A 24,003-nucleotide genomic window follows, 5' to 3' on the forward strand; every position below is an offset into this window, starting at 1 on the left:
CATAAATTGAATTCATACATTAAATAGTATCATCTAGTTTCGTAGCATTTCCAACTAGTACCCAAATCATCGTCGGTATTAAAACGAAACCTTCCTAAAAGTCCCTTATCTGTGTTGTGTAATCCACTTAATTAAGTTGTAATGGGATTAGCTAATAGAATAAATTCGTTGATTAAAAGTATAATTAGGTCCCGCGGCTGCGTGAAAACTCAGACTCCGCGACTTCCAGTTCGTCATAAATCAGATACAGGCTCCGCTCACTAAAAATCATTAGAACAGATTAAAAGCCCTAAACGCAGTTTTAATTATATTTGATTACTGAAACTTCTTGCGATGATCTTATCTTTCGAGATAATTGCTCGCTAAGTGACGGATAAGAGAAAGAAAAAAAAAAAAGAATAATTGATGATTTCGTTTAAGGAGGAATTTATTGGCGGTGCACGAAGAATGGATGTAATTAAGCTGCAGGAAATAAACTCTTAATTAGCCGAGAAACGGAAAGGTAAAGGCCGGGAAATAAGACAATCGATGACTGTTCTCATCAGTTTTTCACTTTCCAATACCGATTTATAGTTTTGTTTAACCGAAAACCACTTTCTTTATTCCCATTGAATCATTAAACTAATTTATTATTTTTCTGATTGATCAAAACTTTTTCGTTCAGAATTTCATTGTGGTAATAAACTTCTGTGCAAAAACTGAACATCCCTGATTATTTAAAATTCTCGACAATCACACAAAAAGTGTGATAACAATGAAGTCAGCTCAGACATAAAAACTTATTCGGCAGAAACCGAACTACAGTTTCATTCTCTATACGATCTATTATATGACGAAAGTTCGAAAACTTCAAGACTTATTATTTGCATCTGTGAATTTTTTATTACTTTCTGAACTACAGCGCAGGCACATCGATCGTCGATTTTCGATATACCTCGAAGTTATAATTTGGGGAACGTTCGCTACCCCTAAAATTTGATTAATCTGGCCAAAACTGTGTCGCCGCCAAGACAATGCACTTAACAAATTACTAAACTTCTCCATTATCCTTTAATTGCCCTAAGCACACCTACATACACACCCACACACGCAAACAAATCAGATTTATTCATAAACTTACTTTGGGATGATCCCGAACTGGTACAACCACCCTCACGGCCACTTTGATCGGCTTGTCTCTTGTTATATCCACCATTCTTTTGCTCTCGCTGTTCTTGCCCTCTGAAACAAAACGAGCGCGGTGATTAGGCTACCCTTGGAAATGGGCCATAATGAAACTTAACGGCAACAAGGTGAACTCTTTAAGCACCTTCATGGCCCGTACCACCGTAAAGAGTTTTGATTTTGTGCTAACAAGTTTAAGTAATGTTGTTAATGCGCTTTTTGCTTTTATTTTCCGTTTTATTAATTGCATGTTTGTTTATAACGTCAGTCTAAATTTTCGTACGCCTGTTTCATAAATATACTCTTCTCTAAATCTGAAACATTGGAAAATTACTGATTGTCAGCAAATATTCACTGATTAATCCAGACGAAACTCTAGTATTGAGAATCAGTAGAATTTAACTGAGGTAATTCATTACCCAATCAGTTATATTACACTGATTAATCAGTAAGTTCCATTGATTGATTAATATAGTTTCTCTTTGTAATCAGCACAATTTCGCTGATAAATCCATCGTCTAGAATATGATTATATATTTCACCAGTAGAGATGGACTGATTTATCACTATAATTTAGCCATTTTCTATTGCTTAATCTTAATAGTTATGCTAAAGTTCTCCTAATAGTTACTTTTTAATTTGTATATTTTCACTGATGAATCAGCAATAATCTACTGATCACGTGATCATCAGCACATTTATATTGTTAGATCAATATACATCTTCTGATTAATCAGTACAAGTCCAGTGTTGAATGTACAGATCTATAAAATAAAAATTGACGTTAATTGAAATATAATTATTGTCGGGAATTAAAAAATACCTTAAGGAAATGATTTTTTTGCAACCCCTTTCTCGCACGAATAAATTATTTTAATTAAAACCGGGGTACATGCTTTACCGCACTTTTACAAGGTAGAAAAGAAAATTCATGAATTGTAGGACCAAGGGTATTAATTATTTATTTTCATGCGCCGCCCAGATTGGATAAAAAATCAATTAAGAAGGTGCATTAAAGGTTTTGATCAAGGACGGCGTGTTAATAAAAAGCATAAAAGGCATCGTAAAATTATATTGGTTATTGAAAATTTTAATTATCGCCGATTTTACTATAATATTATTAATTACTTTATCGATTTCAAGTGGTTTTATGGATTTCACATAGATACAGATAAAATTTCTATTAAAAATAAAATTGAAATGTTCACGCAGTGTTTGATATCGTAAGAGCAATATGGCGCTGAGATTGCCGGTCACGTTTGATACACACAGTTTTTGCTCCGACTCTATCCGCCACAATAACATAATGAATCGTGCGGAAATAGTAGAAATTTAGAGATTACGTATTGTTAATTGCAGGAAACCATGCTTGGGGTGTTTTCACGGGAAAAAAAAAATGTCGTCGACAACTTTTAATGAAACAGCATTTTGCGAGATAACGCGAACCAAAGCAGGGACATTGCTCTCGAACAATTCCCTGGGTAATATTTACCCTGTTTTGTAGTTAAATGCAATTTAATGAAAACATAAATTATCTTCATCTTATGTTTCGTTTAGGATAATTAAATTTACTTGAACTCGCGCTTTATTTATGCGTTAAATTGATTTATGAGTGTTTGAACTTTTTCGGTTCAGCTATATCGTAAGCACGACCGTACGAAAACGTTAAATGAATTTACACTGTTTTATAATTATTATGAAAAATGGCTTCTTCCCACATAAATTTATTTATTGCATTATATCACATAAATATTTACCGATTAAAATTAATGTATATATCATAATTAATGTGTCATAATACTGTTAAATATGTATTTTACTGCAGACAAAACTAATTAATACGTTGCTACCAAATATTTTAAAACTGTAACAGTAATTAGCAATTTTCATTTGAGGTCAAAAATTATTTACAATTTATAATTAATAGCTAAATTAATACTGGAATAATATTGATAATATGATTTTTTGCCTCTTTAGGCAACGATACTTCAATCTTGTTTTACAAATTCGATGCATTTAATGAAATCATAAATAATTTCGCTTAAAAAAGATCTTCTTTATTTATTAGCTATAAAATTGATTTGATTGATGAGACAATTTTTCGTTCCACAAGTATATAATATAGTGAAAACAAAATATGCTAATATATTCATTAAATTGCACATTTATTATTCAGAAGTGGAAAAAACTCATTACCCAGTAAGAAACCTGTATAAAAGTCGCAAATTTAATTATTACCTTCATTCAGTGACATCGGTAATAACCGAACGTGATTGTAATTTAGATTCCGTTGACGGTAACTGAACTAAATTAATTCCTGAAAGGGTAAATGAGAAAACATTCTGACCGAAAAACCAATATACTTATCGTTTACCTTTTTTTCTGGTGCCATTACTTGACAGAAACCTTTTTTTTCGTTCAACAGAATGAAACAACTAACCCTGAATGAATATATTTGTCGCCGAAAATAGGGAGTTTAAGTAAAACACCCGAAGGGGAATTGAGGCTTCCTTGGAATGTTTCTGGAGACGCGGACAAATCTGAAGGTAATTGAATGTAACAGTTTCGAAATGGAGTTAAAGACAAAGGGCTTGTTTGCCATCAATTGCATAAAAACCCAACAGCCGGAAGAGATCTAACAACTTCGCAATTTTTCATGTAGGATTTAAATTGTTACATGGTTTCGATAAAATTATATCGATGCAATAATAATGGCGTCGCCCTTTGTCAGCATTTAGACAAAGGTGTTTTTAATTGGATCATTGTTTTCCTCCGAACATTACATAATTATTTTGTGCTGTTGCTAACAGATTAAATTAAAATCCATCCATCACAATAATGATATTTCATATTGGCGTGTGATATAATTTTCCCGGCATTAATTAAAGGAAAACAGTACAGTAATTGGACACAATTTCGGTACATTGCAACTTAAAATTCTCGCAGTGCCGCCGCACGGCCGTAAATTATCGGTCCAATCGAAATTAATCACGGACAAAACTTCGCACGTCCGAACTTCGGTCCGGACTGCAGCCGTTTCCGTTCGGGGCGGTATCAGAAGGCGATTGCAGTCCACGGATTACGGTTCGATCGTACGCAAAACCGGAACGGAAGATCGCAGAACGGATAAGCGGGCTTTTAGACCCCCGGCAACGGCCACGGCTTCTCCGGCCATGGGGAACCTGGAGCGGCTCCGTGTCGGATTGTTTGTTGTTCATTAATTAAATAGTTCTGAGAGAATGATCACGCGCGTATTCGTTTTGCACGCGAACCGCAAGCCCCGAATTATGGATGTTTTGACAATTGTCCGCGTGTTAATTGATTCATTATACGTGGAATCGTGTACGCGTTGTTTTTAGTTATTTATTGGTTATTCTAGGTGGTCTAATTCCATCCGCAATGGCTGCTAACACGTTGTCCGTTCGGTAAAACGACTATCAAAGGGTGTTTTGATTTATGTACAGTTTAGAACACAATGGAAAATTTTTCGAAATAAATTTTATAGTCAAGTTTAATAAACTGATGTGTTCATAAATATTGTTTTAGTTGAAATTGTTTCTTTTTTGACTGGTGCTGTACAGCAATATTAGGTTATTGTTTTCTATTTTGCCAGGTTAAAATTCAACAATGAAATTAAAAATAACAATGGATGAAAATTTGGTTAGTAAATTTCATTTTTATATTAGTTACATAAATGCTTTGTCATTAGTCATTATTAAATCAAGCATGGATCACATAATCAAATTAAATTTTTCATTCGAAATTTCTAAATCAAAATAAAATCGTTAAAATGAAATTTTCACTTAGTGTAAATAGTTTGCCTGTTTTGTAACAAAAGCAAATATTTATTAAATAAACATGCATATAATTAAATTGTTTAATGCAATGCAATATTGGGCAAAACAATTAATTTAAATTATTCAATTTATTTGTAAATTCAATACGGTCGTGCAATATGGTTAACATTCATATCTATAATGTTCTTTATATCAAATAATAACTATGATATGTAAAGGTAATTTACCTTTTCCAAAAATATCCTTTCATGGAGTTACTAACTAAAATGTCTGTAGTTTTTGTTACAATTCTGAAGTATTTTTCCTTTATTTTTTCCAACTTTAAATGACAACAACTTGTCTGAAATAGAATGGACTATATAAAATTTTCACATCATTCAACTAGAAATTTTATTCTCTATTGATATCTTTTATAAATATTACCAAGAATGTGTAAAAACGCTCATTCAATTCACGTGTATTATTACAAACATTCTTTCAAATTTATTTTAAACATAATTTTATTTCATATGGTTTATATTTAGATTTATATCTATCTTAGAATCACCCTATAAACCATATTTTGTCGGTACGTATATTCTCTTTTAACAATATTCCATCGTAAATTTAAAAACAGCTATTTATTATCACGACTTATTTACGGTTTTCTAATTTCCTTGAAACAACAAATTTCCCAATTGAGAGTTTTAATTAAACCCCATAAATAATGTCGGGCTGCACCTTAAACAGCTTCGCAAACGTGCAGTCCATTAAAACTTGAAATGTTCCAGACGTTAAAACGCCTTGATGGTCCTGCCACACATAAAACGTATAAAACATGCTAAACATATAAAACTAGATGCTGACGAACAGAAAATACCACATCGACAAAATCTAAAACCACAACGTTGGGACACTATTTATTGAGAATTAAACTTCTATCAATTTTTTTACTTCTACTCCATATTTAATCCAATAAGAAAAATATAATAAAGAACAATGCATTAAAATTTATAAATAAGTTTCACCTACCAAGAAATTCTTGTACCATATGTAAAATTTTTATTTCAACAACGTTATAAAAGATTTTAAATGTGCGTTGATAAACTTTAAATCCAACTGAAACGAACTTGCCGTAAAACCTACCGAATAAAATTTATTATTACTCAACAAACATGTTTTGTTATTCTAATTATATATATATAAATTTTAATGCCACCTCAAAATAACTTAAAATGATTTACGAAGTTACGATTTTTATACTGTAAACTATTTTTACGTATTTTTTAGCTCCGGAATTAACATTTTGATAATTCTAAAAATATTAAAATGTAATTTATTATTTTTAAACTTTATAAATACGGAACATTTAATGAACAATGATTGATATTAAACGAGTATAAATTTAATTAAGGATTGAACTTTATAAAAGTTTGTTTTTCATATTCAAACTAAAAGTTTGACAACTAATTAAAAAGCTATGCTTTGTTAAACAAAACTCATTTTGGACTTTGCTGAAACGTATCTTTCTTAATGAAATTATATGCATATTTAAACAATGCCTGTGAGAGAAAAAATAAAGAGTGGTAAAAATTTGATTGATTTTTCACAATCTCATAATATTCCTTGATTTCTTCCAACAAGCATTAAAATATCTAACTCAAATTATACGTTTTTGCCTGATGATAGCTCGTAGAACAATGAACTTAGTACACATATATAAACTATGAAAATTTATTAATATTTTATAATATATTAAACCTTAACGTTTAAGTCTATGCTAAAAACAAGTTAAATTGCAACAATTAGAATTTCAGATAGCTAATTTGTCACTAGAGCAACATTTGTAAGAAACAAGCTCTTATATCGACGTCAAAACGCTTCGCAAAAAGTTGTAAAAGTACCCAGACAGACAAATAGTCCAATTTCGCTAAATAAATAGTGTAGAAAAACAGGCCTTTGACTTAATTAAAAGTGAAAAACTTTTCTGTTTCCACTTGGAGACGGAATGTAATATGGGCATTTCCCCTCGCTGGGACCCTTCTTAGCAACAATATGTATTCATCAAGCAGACGACCCATGATAATGGCATTTCAGCTGTTTTAAGTTCAACATCTGACTGAAAGCCAGACGCCATGCGCGGTACAAGGAAGACGATAAGGAAAACACGATGTATTTTCTCATTTCCTTCACACTCTCACTTAAAAATTAAAATCAATTTAATAATTGAAAATCTTTACTATAAGTAATCAGAAGGGTTGAACCCACAACAGCATTACGGGACATAAAACAACCGAAACAATAGGCAAACTCGCTGAATTACGTATTACAAAGGAATGTTTAAGATATGTAAGAAGTAAGATGTAAGGGATGCTCGTTATCTCTCAAAGTTTGCAGTTGTCTGACACGTGTTTCGATTTCTCATTTATAACGAAGATAGGGACAAATGTGTTCAATGAACAAGACTAAAGAAATTCCGTTTTCATTCGAGACAAAAAAAAATTATTAACGCTTGTCGGAATGCTTTGATATCGCCTGTAATTGTGTCAAAATGAATTTTGTTATAATTAAAGGAATCTGGGACGCAGTCTGGCGTAAACCGACAATAAATTTGACTCCCATATATACAGGGTGTTCCCTAAATGGAAGTTAAGCTCTCCGTATCTACATTTTGAATTGAAAATGTGGCAGAAATATGCGGTGAAATTAATTTATTAGCATCGGTTAATAAAAATAACTCGGTATAAAATCTAATTTTATGGATTTAGCATCAACTCTAAATATTGGTGGAGTTAGAGATAAATTTTCAGTTGGGAACCTCAACATTTTGAATTATATTTTAACCAATTTTAAGGAACTTTGGGTATATGCTTCGGATAATTATCATGCATAAAAATGCTGAACTTATTATTTATCATCTGATCGTATTATAATGAAATTTGATTCATCACTCCAAAGTACCCTTTGCCAATATTAATTAAAAAAACGTCTTTACCTCTGAAATATTTTAAAAAAAGTTTAATTTTAAATTTTATACCATTTTGTGGCCAACCCTATATATCCAGATTGTTTCTTAAAAGGCTCTAAAAAATCGAATAATTTGGTATTTTCGACTCCAAATATTATAGGTTACGGATAGCTTAAACCTTTTAAGAAATACCCCGTATATAACTGCAATAAATCCAAAACAGGTCAATAAATATTCTAATGTTTGATTTAAATAAATATTCTACGATATTCGTGGAACATACAAATCTTATATGACCCATAAATCCGTGGCGACAGTTCCCGACATTGTAAACCGCGACGCAAACCAATAACTTCGAAATTTGACGAAACACTAAACAAAAACGAACCCGCATTGATATTCGCCATTATCCATGAAAATGACTTTTTCCTTCCCCACCCCCCAAAACGCATTACGAGGTCAGCAATAAAAGATTCCATAACGCGCAGAAATATTTAATGTTTATCGGGGGCCGTGGCGAACGTCAATAGTCGAGATCACGTAAAAATTTATTACGCCTAAGGCAAACAGCACGTAAATTATTATATTTTTTTTTAGTACCTTAATCAGCTTACGCGGGCCACCCTTGTCGGTTTATGATCGCGAACGTCCAGATTCTGCGTGAAGATCACTCGCGCCCCCGACACTGTAAATTTAATTTAAATTTGCGACCGGGTCCCTTGTTTGGGGATCGTGCGAATCATTCCCGGAATACACAAAACCGAACTGTTTTTTCACCGTAGTGCGACCTGCGTTTCAATGTACGGGGTTCGCTGTTAATTTATGTACGGGCTGCCCGTACATATTTATGTATAGCTAATTAACCGTAACACTTAATTTACATACTATCACGATGTTATGAGCATGTGATGCGAGGATTCCGCTCTAAAAAATTCCAAACCATCATTTCGTTCATGTATGTGTTGATTTTTGTTTTGGTAAAATTTTTTTTGTACCTCATCGACATTAAAAGCTGCACAATTATATAATATTTTGCACATCAATATTTAATTTTAATTTAAAGTAGTTTAAACACATTTTAAATTTTCTAACAACACTAATTAAAAGTGTTCGTGCATTTTCTAAAGCAATAAAAGAAGTTAATTCTAGTAAAATAATATTTACACCTGGTTCTACCATATTTTTATGCATCTCCCGAGAATTGCCATGTACACTATGTTAATTACATTGTATGAACTGGTTTTGTAATTTCAGACTGGATTAAAACTTTTTTTAATCCACGTCGAAATTATAATATTTAGTTAGAACGATGTACGTGGGAATTGTACTGGTTAGTTTACTACAATTGTTTATTGTTTTAATAAGTGTTTGTTTTAATTTGCACGAATACTCAAAGGAATTTATCGGAGCAAAATGTATAAATAAATAAAAAAGAAAATAGTTTTCTTCGGTGTCTGAAAAGATGCAATTAATTCATTCACAGGACAAAAAATTGCAATTTCAAGCTTCCATTTCAGAAAATCCGAATTCTGGATTACATTTTTACTCTGTTTAGCAAATCCGACGAAGAAAAAGGGGGCATTCAGGTATAAAATTTTGAATTAATGTAGCGTTTGTGAGTTTGAGTCTTTTCACATTCGTAAGAGTCGGTTTCAGGAAAAAAAAGTACAAAACATCCCTTTGTTTGTACCTAAATTCAAAAATTGATGTCAGTCGTTTTTTAATGGGTAAAATATTTATTTTTATCAATAATAAATTATTTAATGGATAATGGAATTATAACATTTCAAAGTTGTCAAAAAATATTAATTAAAAATAACTTATTCTTAATGTCTAAGATTACTAAGGTTAAATATTTACATTTATACCTCTATAAAAAAGTTTTGGACATTTCTTTTGTAAACTTATCAATAGTTCAAAGTTAATAGTTAAAGAATTTTAACGAATTTTTTAATATATCATTAATGGGGCTTTTAGGACCACATCGTCTACAATAAATTATTAAAAGTCTAATGGATTTAAAAATTATAAAATTTTCAAGAAATAATTACATAAAAATCACTTATTCTTAACACCTTTGACCTTTTGGACAGGTAAGAAAAACTAATACTAATATTAGTTTAAAATTTAAATATTTAAAACTTATTAATGAGGCTTTTAGGAGAATCATTTATTCTGTTTGAATTTTATGTACCTAAGCCAATATTCAATATTAATTTATATTTCACAATAATATAAGAATTTTAAAGATGTAAAGGTTACTTTTAAAGTATATGAAAATTGTCAGGAAATCTCAAAAATGAGACCAACAGTTAGAAGCCATTATTTTCTATTAAATTATTATTAAATAAATGCTTTGTCCACTTAATTAGAATAATTAATCTAGTTACAGCTACTATATCTCTAACGAAATTTGACATACTAGTTGCAAATTACTGCAACATAAACTTTTAATGAGCAAGATAATCGGTAATCGTTAACACAAATATACTCAACCAAGTGTAAACGTTATTAAACTGCAGAGCAATAACATTTTATTAAACCATGGAGAGCATACACTTAACATCTGAAGAATGCAATTATTCATTGACGACACAAAAAATGGCATATTAAATTAAATTTTCATGTATAAAATTTCGAAAGCCTTAATAATTATATTGAGATTTTCTTTTAGAACTTAAAAGTATTTTATTAAACATGAAATTCTTTAGTTTTGTCATAAGAGTCCAGGCAATTTTTTATACTCGAGTTCATATTATATTAAATTATCCACTTACTCTAACGACAAGTGCCTCAGAACGTCATATTGCGAAGCAACAATTTAGCATCAATCTTTTTCAGTAGAATGAAGCATTGTCAAAATTTAATTGTGCGTAAACGGCAAACAAGCCACGTACTGTGTTTATCTTCATCGATTAAAACTGGTGTAATTGTCGGACCATCACAAAGGGCGTGGGAAGACGTTATCCGCGTGGCCCGTTTAAAACCGACCCCTTTGATTAATTCACTTACGGTGCGTACTGAGGTGTGTGTCACCGTGTGTTTCGTTCGTGGAAGCCGCCCGCACGCCATAAATAAACATCAGGCCGATCCCGTTGACTCTCTCTCTTCTCTGGCCGCCCTCTCAGGGGTGCTGAGATACTGTCGAGATTGATTACTTTTGAAGCCGTGGAGGCTGGTTCCCTAACACACATTTATAATGCCCGGAGTAGGAACGGTATCTACCGGTGATTTGTCAAAAGGAATGTAATAGGCTCGCGTTTGATGAATCGTCGAAATTCTATTTTCGATCTCCGACACGTACATTTTTTATTTGCTAGATTTGTTGCCCCCTAACTTGATTAAACGGCCATGAAAAAAGCTAATATGGTCCATCAAAAGTTTTGATTTGTCGGGGGACACATCGTGATTTAGTTTGGGCGGCCGTTATTAATTATTGGCAATCTAATTTACTTAATTGTGTTATTTGTTACGGGTTGCAAGATGAACGAACATTTCAATTCCGATAATAAAGTAGACGTTGCGGTATCTCCTGGTGATTTGTCAAAAGCGGTGTAATTGATCAACGTTTGATAAATTGCCTCGATTTCTATTTTCTTTCGCGAGCACAAGCTTTTTATTGGTCAAATTTATTGTCCATAACTTGATTAGACTGAAACACAATCTTGAAAAAAGTCGCATAACAAATCGATCCACATATTACAACACGTTTGTGAGCTTGCGAGTGCTTTCATATTCGTTTTCCGGGAAAAACTGCTGGTCACTTTTATAAGCTTGTTAAAACTCATATTCTTGTGTTCAGAAAGCTTATCAATATTTTAATGAGGCTTTTAGAATGTTTTTTAAAACATTTTCATATATGATGAATTCTTAAAAGTATAACAAAATTACAAAATTTCAAAGTTGTCAAGTATTACTAGATAAAAATCACTTATTATTATCAATTTTGAAATACAAATATTTTAATAGGGGTTTCATGATGTTTTTTGAAACTTTTCTGTGGACAATGAATTATTAAAAGTATAATGGAATTTGAAATTTTAGGTAATTGGGGTTCAATATTAATTAATTTTTCTCCCTTCATAAAAAAAGTCTGATAAATTCTTTCATAATCTTATTAATATTCTCAATTCTAGTCAATAGTCAAAAAATTTTTAATGGTCTTTTATGTTTTTTTTTAAATATTTTCATACAATTATTAAAAGTATAACGAATTGTAAAATTTCAAAGTTGTAAAAAATTACTAATAAAAATCATTTATTATTATCAATTTTAGGTAGTATATATTAAACTAAGGTTAAATATTAACTTATATTACTTGTTAATATTCTCAATACCAATCAATAGTTACAAAATATTTAATATGTACTTATCGATATTTTAATGGAACTTTTGGGATATTTTATTGACATTCAATTATTAAAAGTAAAATGAAATTATAAAATTTCAAAGTTGTTAAATATTACTAATTAAAAAACACTTATTATAATCAATTTTGAAATTTTAGGTAACTTATACTAAACTAAGGTTAAATATAAATATTTTAATAGGGCTTCAAAATGTTTTTTGAAACTTTTCTTGGAACAATGAATTATTAAATAAAAATCACTTATTATTATCAATTCCGAAATTTTAGATAGCTTATATTGAACTAAGGATAAATATTAACTTAAATTTCTCCCTCAATAAAAAAATTATGGTGACTTCCTTTATAAACTTGTTAATATTCTCAGTTCCAGTCAGTAGAAAACGTTTAATACTTAGCAATATTTTAATAAGGCTTTTAGGATGTTTTTTGAAACTTTTTATCGACATTAAGTTATTAAAAGTAAAATTTCAAAGTTGTCAAAATTTACTAATTAAAAATCACTTATTTTTATCATCTTTGAAATTTTAGGTAGCTTACACTAAAGTCTAATATCAATTTATATTTCTTTCGCCATAAAAAAGTTTAAAAAGCATCTTTTAAAAACGTAAAAGTTACGTTTAAAGCATCGTCGACGAATCGCGACACCCCTAAAACGAGAATAACGATTATAAATTATTATTTTTGTTTCGAAATGCCCGATAATATCCTCTTTATTAGTATAATTAATCTAGCCACATCCACTTGTTTGTTTGCAACACATTTTCATAACATACTAATAGGAAAATTATTATGAAATAAACTTTTAATGAACCAAATAATCAGTAAACGTTAACATAAACATGCCCAACGAAGTGATTTAAAAGTTATTAAACTGGCAAATAAATATGTTTACAATATTTCATTTTAAACTTGATATAATCACAAATCGTTTTCAAGCTGTGAACGAAATCAATCACGTCCAATTTCTAATTGAAAGTTTATCGTTGACTTGCGGCAAGTCACTGATTTCACCATTAAAACTACAGCAGTTTCCTTTTTTATTTGTAAAACCAGCACTCAAGATTAAGATTAAGATTGCGAGTTTATCGGAACGCCAGTAATCCGCGATGAGATAACTCAGGAAGTCACATGGCTACATGGCTTAAGGACTGTGTAATTCCAGACCTCGTTAGCGCTCGCACCAGCACTCAAACAACAAATACTGTTTATAAATATGTGTAATATCTAAAAACATAAACAGGGGGATTTCGGGTGGAGGTTAATTTACTTTGCCAGAATTGTTAGAACGGCGAAAACTGGCGCTCAAGATAAACACCGTACAAGCATATTTCATAATCCTTATTTGCATACCCGGGGTTTCGGTTGCAGAACTTACTTTTATTTCTGTTAAACTTCATTATCTTGGTATTTATTTGTTTAGTGTTTGCCGGTTGAATTTAGTTTTCCTTGGCGAATAAACAAAACAATTTAATTAAACAAACGGCTTGAAAGCCACTGTATGCTGAATTGGCAATTTTCATTTGTAACTGCATAATTTTCAGATAGACCTAGTGCACAGTTTGGTCTCGTTTAGTTTTTAACAACTTCAGTTGTATTACAACAATTTATTCGTGAAACAATGGGAAAACGTGGATAATTACCATTCGGCACTAATTATAATTGTAACGATTACACACAAAATTCATTTCGTTTGGAATTTTAAATTAAATGCTAATTGATAATAGATCAAACGGAATATAATTTGTTTAATATTGTTTAACCGATGGCATTTGTCCCTTTAAACTTTTTACCAAAAATCTCTTGGACTATTCTGAATAATTTATTATTCATGTCGACTCAAACATTCTACTGTGCTAAAACAATTAATAGTCCAACAAGTAAAGGCTACCTTTTTTTAATGAAATGATTTAATGACAGATGAATCGACGAGTGAAAAGATAATGGTATTTTTTAAATTATCCCCCATTAGTTTGAAGTGCCCACAAAGTCGAAAATTTGATTGAAACATCAAAGAAAATTTCCATCAACATTTTCACCCGAAATAATTGAAATAGTACAGTGCGGTCAAAATGTTTATAACATAATTAAACATCCTTTAAATTAACTTTATAATTTACGACGACATTAAACATCTTGGGCAAACGAAAGGCCCGAGTGCAAAACATCCACCAACACACTAATTGAGATAATATTTTTTCCGTCCGTGTTTAAAACTGAAATTACCGGGAGCCGCTAAACGACGGTGATTTGTCAATTCAACTTTTTCGTGTGTTATTCGTGTTTTCAACTTCTCCTCGAATGTGGTGGGTGGATTTTAAGAGGATGCCATTTTGAAGGATTAAATTCAGCAAAGGATATGAAAACGAGTTGATGGCCTGTTTTTAATTAGTTTCAATGAATGTAATATTTTGATTAAAACACGAATTTTTTGCTACTTTATGTTTAAACGTCCCAAAAAAGCGAATTTTACATAATTTTTGCATGTAAAACGACGACAACGACGCAAAAAAAATGAGAAAGAACGTAGACAGTTCGGTATGTCGTAATTGAGATAATATTTTGTACTTCCATGTTTAAAGTTTCAAGTAGAAATTGCCGAGAGTGTGGGAGGTGAGTTTGAAAAGTGCGGGCGTTTGAAAGATTAAATTGGAGATATTTTCGGCGAACGTTATCAAAAACGATTTGACGGGCGGCTTTAATTAGTCCACGTTCGGTGGCCGTAAATTGAAACGTTAATTTTTCAAATTGCGGTCGAACTGCTGAAAGAACATATTGATGCGACATCAAACGGTTTGCCCATGCAAATTCCATTTTAAATGGACATTGTTAATAGCAAAATGGTTATGAATATTTTGTACAAACAAAACAAACTGAATCTTAAACATTGCGGTCCTTCATCAGAGAAACGTCAGTTTTACAGGTTCGCTTTCGGAACTACTTTTGACGTCGGGCTTCCCACATCTTGACACGTGACGCGCCATAAACAGTCTATGTCAGCTCGCGGAACAACGAATGCATTCGAATGGGAGATTTTAGAGAAATTGGATATTTAACATTGAATTTTTCTATCGGTACAATATTTTAACGTGTCATAACATGTTACGAAAATCCCCGCATTTGTTCGCTTTGATACATTTGTTTGATGCGTTTAAAAGGTTTACATTTCCATAATAAAAATTGATGAATTAAACGTAATATTTGCGTATATTTAGTAATAAAAATGGAAATACACCGGAAACGCATCCATAAATTAATAATTATTTTCCACAAAATAAAATTAAGCTGCGGTCCATTCCCAAATCCACAACAAAAAAAAATCAAATGAAAACCGCACAGTAATTTTCTGGATGTGCCGCCGTAAATTTGAATAAAAAACGACTTTATTTGTGTTAGTAATGATGTGTTTTTGAGAGCTTCATATCCCGCGAAATTATAGCGAAAATGTGGCTCATAAATTTCGTTAAACAGAGCAGTAATAATGGTAGAACGAGGAAAAAACACAGCAGGTAGCGAGTTTCCGATGTCGGACAAAGACACTCCACGTTTCGAGTTTCATTCACAATTTTTTTTGTGTCACACAAACACTACTCGATAATTTCACGAGTAAAAAAAGGTTAAATAAAGATTAATTAGGGGCCTAAAGAAGATGTGTTTAATCCGGCCGTTTGTGAGGCAGACAAAACGGTTAAATGGGTCGCATAAATCACACCTAGCAGCATTTCGATTGAGACATTTTTAAACCGCGAGACAGACAAGAATCGATCGACAACATGTCGAGGCGGTGTCTCCAATTTTTAGCTCCACACTCGACCGCTGATTTGTTTCTGTTTTTAATGGACATGACTGATTTCACAAAGGCCTCCCGTTTTCCACTTACGTTCACTTCGCCCAATTTTCATCACGCTACTGCTGTCGCCAGTTTTTTTTTTTTTTTTCTAATTATAAAATATTGATGTTCCATTCATTTACCCCGAATAGGACCAGAACGAAGTCAATTACGCCAGATTTTTATCGCAGATGGGCCATTTTTGGATATCACCCTAATTAATATTTATTATTACAGTCTGATTAATACATAATCGCTCGGTTATTATTATTTTTCAATTAAAACATTATGGGGCAATTTTATATTCATTTTTCAAAATCGTTTTGTTTTAATTTACGTGCATTGTCGGTTATAGCTTGCCACAATTGTTTCGGATTATTTTATTTTACGGCGCACTTATTTTTATTATTAACCATATAAGCTTATAAGTTTTACTGCACGGATTTTAATATTACTTCATAAAGTTTATGTAAGTAAACTCCAGAATCTTAGCAGAGTAGTTTGTGCTGGCATCAGATGTAAAAATTTTATTAGGCACATCAAACCAGAAATATCAATATAATTTAGCCATGCGAATAATTCAATACGATTTAATTGCAAATTATTAACGCCATTTTAGATTATCAATTACCAGACTCTAAAACAGAAATTGAACTTCTCTGCCATTAAATATTTGATGCCACAACACATAGTTTGAATTATTGTTAAACTTAAGCACACTCGTGCACTGTGTGTAGCATATAATGTGCATTATTCTAGCGTTAATAATGTTTTAGACGATTAATCTGGATAATTGTTCGTAGTGTTCCTGTGCGTGTCGAATTTATCATTAATAGTTGTCCAACTTTGTATTTAATAACGACGTAAAAGTATTGAGACATTATTTGGTTTAAACTTCATATAATTTAATTGCACATCCGTAACCGACCGACATTTTGTTCGTCGAAAACTATTCTTCCCCATTATATTTGCGTGAAACCTCATAGTTATAGTTCAAACTAACAAACGTTTAACCTTACTATTGTTTGGCGCCTGTTTTCGATAAATTTGTACAATTACCGCCACCCACACCGTCAATAATATACAAATTAAATATTACCCTTAAATTACAATCAAAACCATAAACAGTCAACGCGAAATCGCAAAACGAAATCCACACGTACCGATGCGGCCATGTTTAGTTATTTACGATCGAAGAGCAATATCAACTCCGGATTTATGAATGTTTTATTCGCGTAACGTGGCACAGGGACAACCTGGAATGGCACATTTCAATAAAGTTGTAACGCTGCCCACTCAATCTGGTATCAAAGTTGCATGAATATCGAACACGTTCGAAAGTAAATACAAACCGGAAATATTACCAATCGTAAATTTCTGAAGTGCCAAACTGCCGGCCGTAAGACTCCTCTGTGTCGGTTTTTATTGTTCGTCACCCCGCGTTTTATTGGGCTCAATTGGCTGCCACCAAAATTTTTATGGCCAGTGTGTTATTTCGTGCGGCAATTTCCGTCTATATTATCTATATAACACTTATTAATAATTGTTATTAGGGTGCGTCGCATTTTCGGTTTCAATTTAGTCAACACAACAATTTATAAAAAAATAAAGTGGTCTTAAGATTAGGAAAAAAATATCCTTGAGGATATTTATTTTAATTCCCAAAATTTTCTAGTTCCTAATATTTTTTAATTTATTTATATTACGTTTAAATGACTAAATATTAGGTGTAATAAAATTGATTGAAATTGAAAGTATAACAAACAATAAACATGGTTTAAATGTTTACGCGATATTTTATTCATACTGATTTATAATTATACTTACATAAATATTTATGTTTTGTGTAGAAATTTGCACATTTTTTATCGTATAAATAGAAAAATTTAATTAATAAATAACTGAAAAATATGTATTTACTTATCGCTTACTTTAATAGTACCCAATACATTTAAAAATATATTTCGTTGGTAATTTTTATACTCTTATGTTTTATTATGTATGTATAAAAACATGATAAAAATAAATAATTTTCAAATGTTTACATGACGTTTTATTAGTGTATTGTTTTTCCATATTTTTTCTTAATCTACATAGTAATTTTAATTGATAAACAAAAGTTCATTCATTTTTAGAACTTATATTCGACATTAAGAGTAATAAACTAATTTTTCAGTCTTCCTCTTTAAATTATTAAATACTTTTGTACTCCTCTACGTAAAATAAATATAAATAAAACTGAAAGAAAAATATCTTAAATAAAAAGTATTTTTTTAAATATTTACGCCACGTTTAATTTAATTAATTATCCATTTTCATTTTTAGCAAAGTTTATTATTAATATTATACTTGAATGTACTTTCATGACTATTGTTGTTCGAGTTTATAGGTCGACGTTTGTTGGAACAATTATAGATTATGCTTTATATTAATTAATCAAAGTTTGTTAGAAAAGAATATTGAAAAGATTAATTAAATTAAGGACAAAAGTTTTAGATTTACAAAAAATGAGAAATGTTTGTCTGACTATCTTACAGTTAATATTAAGATTTCAAATTTTCAGGGATTTTTTTATGAATTTGGAATCATTTGTGCCTGTGGGAGTAAAGAAATTCGAAAACATCCCTGCTAAATACCACTCTAATATATGTATATATAAAATCATTAATTTAAATCACAATAGAATTATTATTTTTAATGATAATTAAGAAGAATATTAATTGTATTTTTACAACCAAAATGTTTTAATGATAATCTTTTATTTTAATCTTAAACCACTTACAAAAAAGTACTAGGTGTAAAATTGAAATAATTAAAAAAAGATTTTCAAATGTTTAAACGACTTTCTGTTATTATTATTGTTATTAAAATAAAATTAATAAATATCTTAAAACAAATTGGAAGAAACAATTTCTGTTCTACAATTCAAACAATATCAATGACTTTATCTCAGCGATACATAGGATTATTTTATTAACCGTATTTATTGAAAATTTTGACCAACAACACATAAATCAATCAAAGGCATAAGAGTGGTTAAATTCCGTTCAGTTTCCGCTTTGACTAATACCTGAATTAAAACTTCTTTAATTTAATCAGAATAAACTAGACAACGCAGATATGTCTGTTTGCATGATTAAACATGAGAACCACGAAGGTTTAAGCAACTAATTTCGGCCGAAACTATTTCAAATACACCCGCATCCATCCAATAAAACACCGATTTAATTATAATAATACAATTATCAGACAATTTTGGAAACTCTTTGGTGCGCTGAAACAATGGAAATCCATCGTATAAAAAGCCACGTATAAATCGAGTAAATTTTCATCGAAACCATATTTCAGGGAAGAAATTCCTATTAAAATTCAACTCACGGTTGAGTTTCCTTTGCACCGCTCATCAAAATTACTCCATCTGTTCGTATTATTGGAAATTGAGTGGGTGCGGCTTTGTTTTCTATATAAAAACAAGCCGGATCGATTATTACACTACATTTTGTCGAACAATACCGCCAATTTTCGATGGACAATATAACATTGCTGCGAGCGCGACGGATACAATGCGGATGCAGAGAAATAATTACTTCTAAAATTTACATTTTTTTTCCCAGCTGCCCGACCGGACTTTATTTTGATTAACTTCATTGTTTTTTTCCACAGTAAGCGACTGCAGTTATTGGTCGTGTAATTTTAAATCACAATGAAATATACATGCACAAAACTTCAACGGTTATTAATTCATTAGATCCATTCGCGAGCGTTATTCAGCTTGTTAAATGTAATACGTATAACAATCTAATCTGGTAGATATAATAAATTAATTGCCGTCCAAAATAATTTATGATTGTATAAATTGTTCTCAGTGAAGTCACAGTAAAATAATTGAGTTCGCCCGTACGGTGTCACATTAACGTGAATAAAATTTCATCTTTACATACACAAGTGTCGTCGTATATTTCAGATGCAAAAATCCTGCCCGGTTCAGTTCGCATTGTAATTTAGGGACGAGTAATTAAACTAAGCTGGCGAGTCAGCATTTTTAAATTAAAATATTGCCGGCAATTTTTAACTTCCTTGTCAAATTTAATGTCCACGAATATTATTGTCGTTCCTTTTGCCAAAGGAATTAATAAGTCGCAACAAAAAAATTAATTATGCGCAGAAAATCTAAAATACCAGGTGATTTATGGGTTTACAAATTTCTTAGCGATTTATTTGGCAGACGCGTAAAGGCTTGAGTGGGTGCCAATTATAAAAATAGTTTATTATTTAATTGAGGGAGACGGACATAAAAATACATTCGGTGGACACAGCAATTAAAATTTGAAATGTGAACGTAATAAACTTTTAAAAAGATAAATTGTGCAATACGTCTATTTTAATAAACGACCCGAGATACAATCGCATCCTATTTTAGTTTTAAATGAACTATTATATCTGATGACTTCCAAACTGCACGGATATCAATTTCCAACCGACATTAACTTCCAATCGGATCGTTATCAATACTTAAACGGTTTGTAAAACCCACTTAAACCTTTTCCAATGCACAAAAGGATTCACGTTAGTCTAATTCCATTGAAAGCGTCCTTCCGTTTACAAACAAAAGGTCAGATGATGCGAGGGATTAACCTGTTCTGTTTAATTAGCAACACGCTTCCTTTGATGTTCCTTAATTCGCATACTAATCGGTCCTTTCGCCGTTTCAGCCGCATTTTATCTTACACCACTTTTGACTTTTCGCCGATTTCACGCCCTTTTCATTGGACCAACACCCCATTACAGTATGTTAATTCGGGTCCAGTGGTAAATTTTAAATGAGCTTGGAATGCGACTTGTTCTACGGATTATAATTTTAAGGTTAATTGGTTCTTCGGAACGTTTCAAAGAGCTTAATTGTACTAAAAAGAGAATGTTTAATTAGTTAGATAAGAAATTGTGTGTTGGTTTTTTGGCACTGGAATTAGTGACGCATTAAATCTTTACCTGTAAATTAAATTAAGGCATTTAATTTAGGATTTCCAGGTAAACCCAATCATAACTCCAGGTACAATTAATAATATAAAGCACGCATTTAATAAACGCAGTAAACAATTACAAAAACAACTTGATTCAGTGCAACAATGGATACCAAGGACATGAATACTGAGGCACACAAAAATATCATCAAAGCCACCAAGTCGGATATGGAGAAAATTGCTAGATTTAAAATAAAGAAGCTCCAAGAAGTAATTATAATAATCGAACGGAAACCAAACAAAAATCCCCAATCGAGAATCGCCGAATTGGGCATATTGAAAGGTGCAGTTGCGACATTGCTAAAATCAGAAGCGTTAAAATCCCCAACGGTTTTATCCGGTATCATTCGATCGACTTTAGCCCACAGCCGATGGCAACGCACAATGTTGAAGCTGGGAAACAACTCTAAAAAGAAACAGGTCACGGAGAAGGCAAACTACGAAGGTGTCAAGGCGGCAGCCATAAAGTTGCTGCGGTTGGAACGAGTTTGTAGCAAACTCCTTGTTGCTCTGCAAGACCAGGCTGCCAAAACGCATTTTGACAATAATTTCAAATAATTAAATGTATAGCTCCTAAGTAAATAAATAGTTGAATCGAAATTTAATTAGTTTAAATTTTAAAAAGAGACAACAATCCCGCGGTTGTTGATGCATAAGTAATGTTAATTGCTGGACAAGCGAAGCAATTATAATTAATAATTAATTATTCAGTCAGTCAATCGATAGAAAACTAATTTTCAGGCAAAGGTTTTACCTAAATATTTATCCAATTAATCCCAATTTATGAGATTTCTGCGGATCTGCCACCCGACCTTCTCCCAATCTCATGCAGACATTAATCAGCACTTGCTGACATGCGAATAAAGAATCCGTTTGATCAGATTGTTTGACACAGTCACGAATTATTTAAATGTCGGTAAACATGCGGTTTTTTCTCTTTTGTGCACATGAGGCTAATTAAATTCCTTTTCAATGAAAAGGGCTAGAGGTACCAGTTGAAGAGTAATAATAATAAATTAAACGAATCAATAAATATGCACCTTCATAGCATTAAAAGGGTTTATCAATATATATATATATATATATATATATATATATATATATATATATATATATATAATATTTAATATAAATTAAACGATTCAATAAATATGCACCTTCATAACATTAAAAGGCTTTATCAACTGCATTAATATTGTCCTGTTGGACTACATTCAGCTCAAATTTAGTTTTACGCTTCACTGACGGTGGAGAAATTAATTTTTTTTATACGATTTAAATAAGAGGATTAAGCATCGACTCGATCCGGAGGTAAAAAAACATGCCCGAAATGTTAAATGAAATAATTTAAGGGGAATTTAATTTATAGTTATAATAAACGACGGAAAATATAAAGCTCGTTAAAATCCGAGTGGGCTTTTCTGTTTTAATCTTATACATTTTTAAAGAGAAAATTACATTCTCTGATTTAATTGTGTTAATTAACTCGTTAAAGTATTTGCATTTTTCTGTATTCCAACATGCTTATTGCGGCGATGAACATTTTGTTTAACAAATTAGATTTGAGAGAGGTTGATCGTACGTCAATTATATCTGAAATAATGTCGACCACTCTGTTTTAATTGCGAACGAAAGCTGCACATAAATAAAGTAACTTGATCGAAACGGTTGATCTTTAATCCCGTTTGCGACATCTGCACATGGAACGTGCCAATGACCAGTAAGTATCCGGAAACGTGGTTATCGGAATCGAATTTACGTACGAACCAACAGTCCCATCCAATTCACAACTTAATTTGCATCCGCCGAGCCAGTGTGTTTATTTAAAATGCAAATATCGGCGGTGCTCGCCGCGATCAAACAGACCGCCCCAGATGTCGTACACGGTTCAGGTGAAATAACTGTTTCGGCGGACCTGATAATTTCAGAATACACTTCGTGCCATTAAAGGTCCCACGTATCCGATAATTGCGTTTGCTGAATTACTCCGGCATCGTCGGAGGCGATATAATTGGCTGTCTGCTGAATTCAGCTTGATTGAACTGGCCGAGTTTAAGTATTAGTCCGTCCCGACTTCCCAACTTCGATATGAAGGCTCGCAGATGCTGTATTGGGACTAAGACAAAATGAACGATTCATCCTATTACGAACACAGTTTGTGTCCATATTCATTTATCCGTGTCAGTTTTACTTTTTTATTACTCGCAATTGGTTCTGTTTAAATGTGCATTTCAAAATTCAATGTCACTTGGGCATTCGGCTCGGAAAATATTAAAATTACACAATTCCGGAACAGTCTGCTAATAATTCAAATTACATTGTCTGTTTTAATTCGGAACTTTGTGTTACATCGGACGTAAACACTACAGTTATTAATTTCAGTTTTATCTCGTAAAATCCCTGTTCTTTCAAAAGGCAGCTTTTAACGGCATTTCATTTCTTTTAATTGTTTGTACACAAAGTATTTCGCTCGACTTTAATTACAAGAATTAGTTTGAAATGAACAAATATTTTTTGTTTTTTACGTGCACTTCCAGTGTAATTCACAATTATGGTTTATTTTATATATAAATAAACTAAAAAATAAAAGCCTGACAAATATTACACATTAATGGCATCATAAAAAACATAAAATTGTTGGAAATTAAATAATTTACGGAAAATCGATGTGATATATTTAACTTATGCAAAATATCCACCAACTTACATTTGTATAAAATTTAGTTTCATGCAAAGTTCAAATAATACAAAAACAAACATTAAAAACTCACTCATATTTATGGCATCATAAAATTTAAAATGCTGTAAAATGAATCAGTTTACATTTACCCTTCTACAATAAAAATAAATGGTATTTACTTTTCAGAAATTATATTTCA

The 24,003-nt window shown here is 31.4% G+C and overlaps 1 protein-coding gene across 2 annotated transcripts in view; it reads right to left on the reverse strand.

Annotated features, from left to right (window-relative positions):
• LOC109605121 (KH domain-containing, RNA-binding, signal transduction-associated protein 2) overlaps positions 1 to 24,003 on the reverse strand; it is a 175,443-nt gene that overhangs the window by 62,642 nt on the left and 88,798 nt on the right. For both annotated transcript variants that reach the window (XM_049970563.1, XM_020021697.2), the window contains exon 3: positions 1,121 to 1,221. In XM_049970563.1, coding sequence (XP_049826520.1) covers positions 1,121 to 1,221 — 101 coding nt within the window. The remainder of the gene's footprint in view (positions 1 to 1,120; positions 1,222 to 24,003) is intronic.

Source organism: Aethina tumida, chromosome 1, assembly GCF_024364675.1.
Source record: "Aethina tumida isolate Nest 87 chromosome 1, icAetTumi1.1, whole genome shotgun sequence".
Taxonomy (NCBI): domain Eukaryota; kingdom Metazoa; phylum Arthropoda; class Insecta; order Coleoptera; family Nitidulidae; genus Aethina; species Aethina tumida.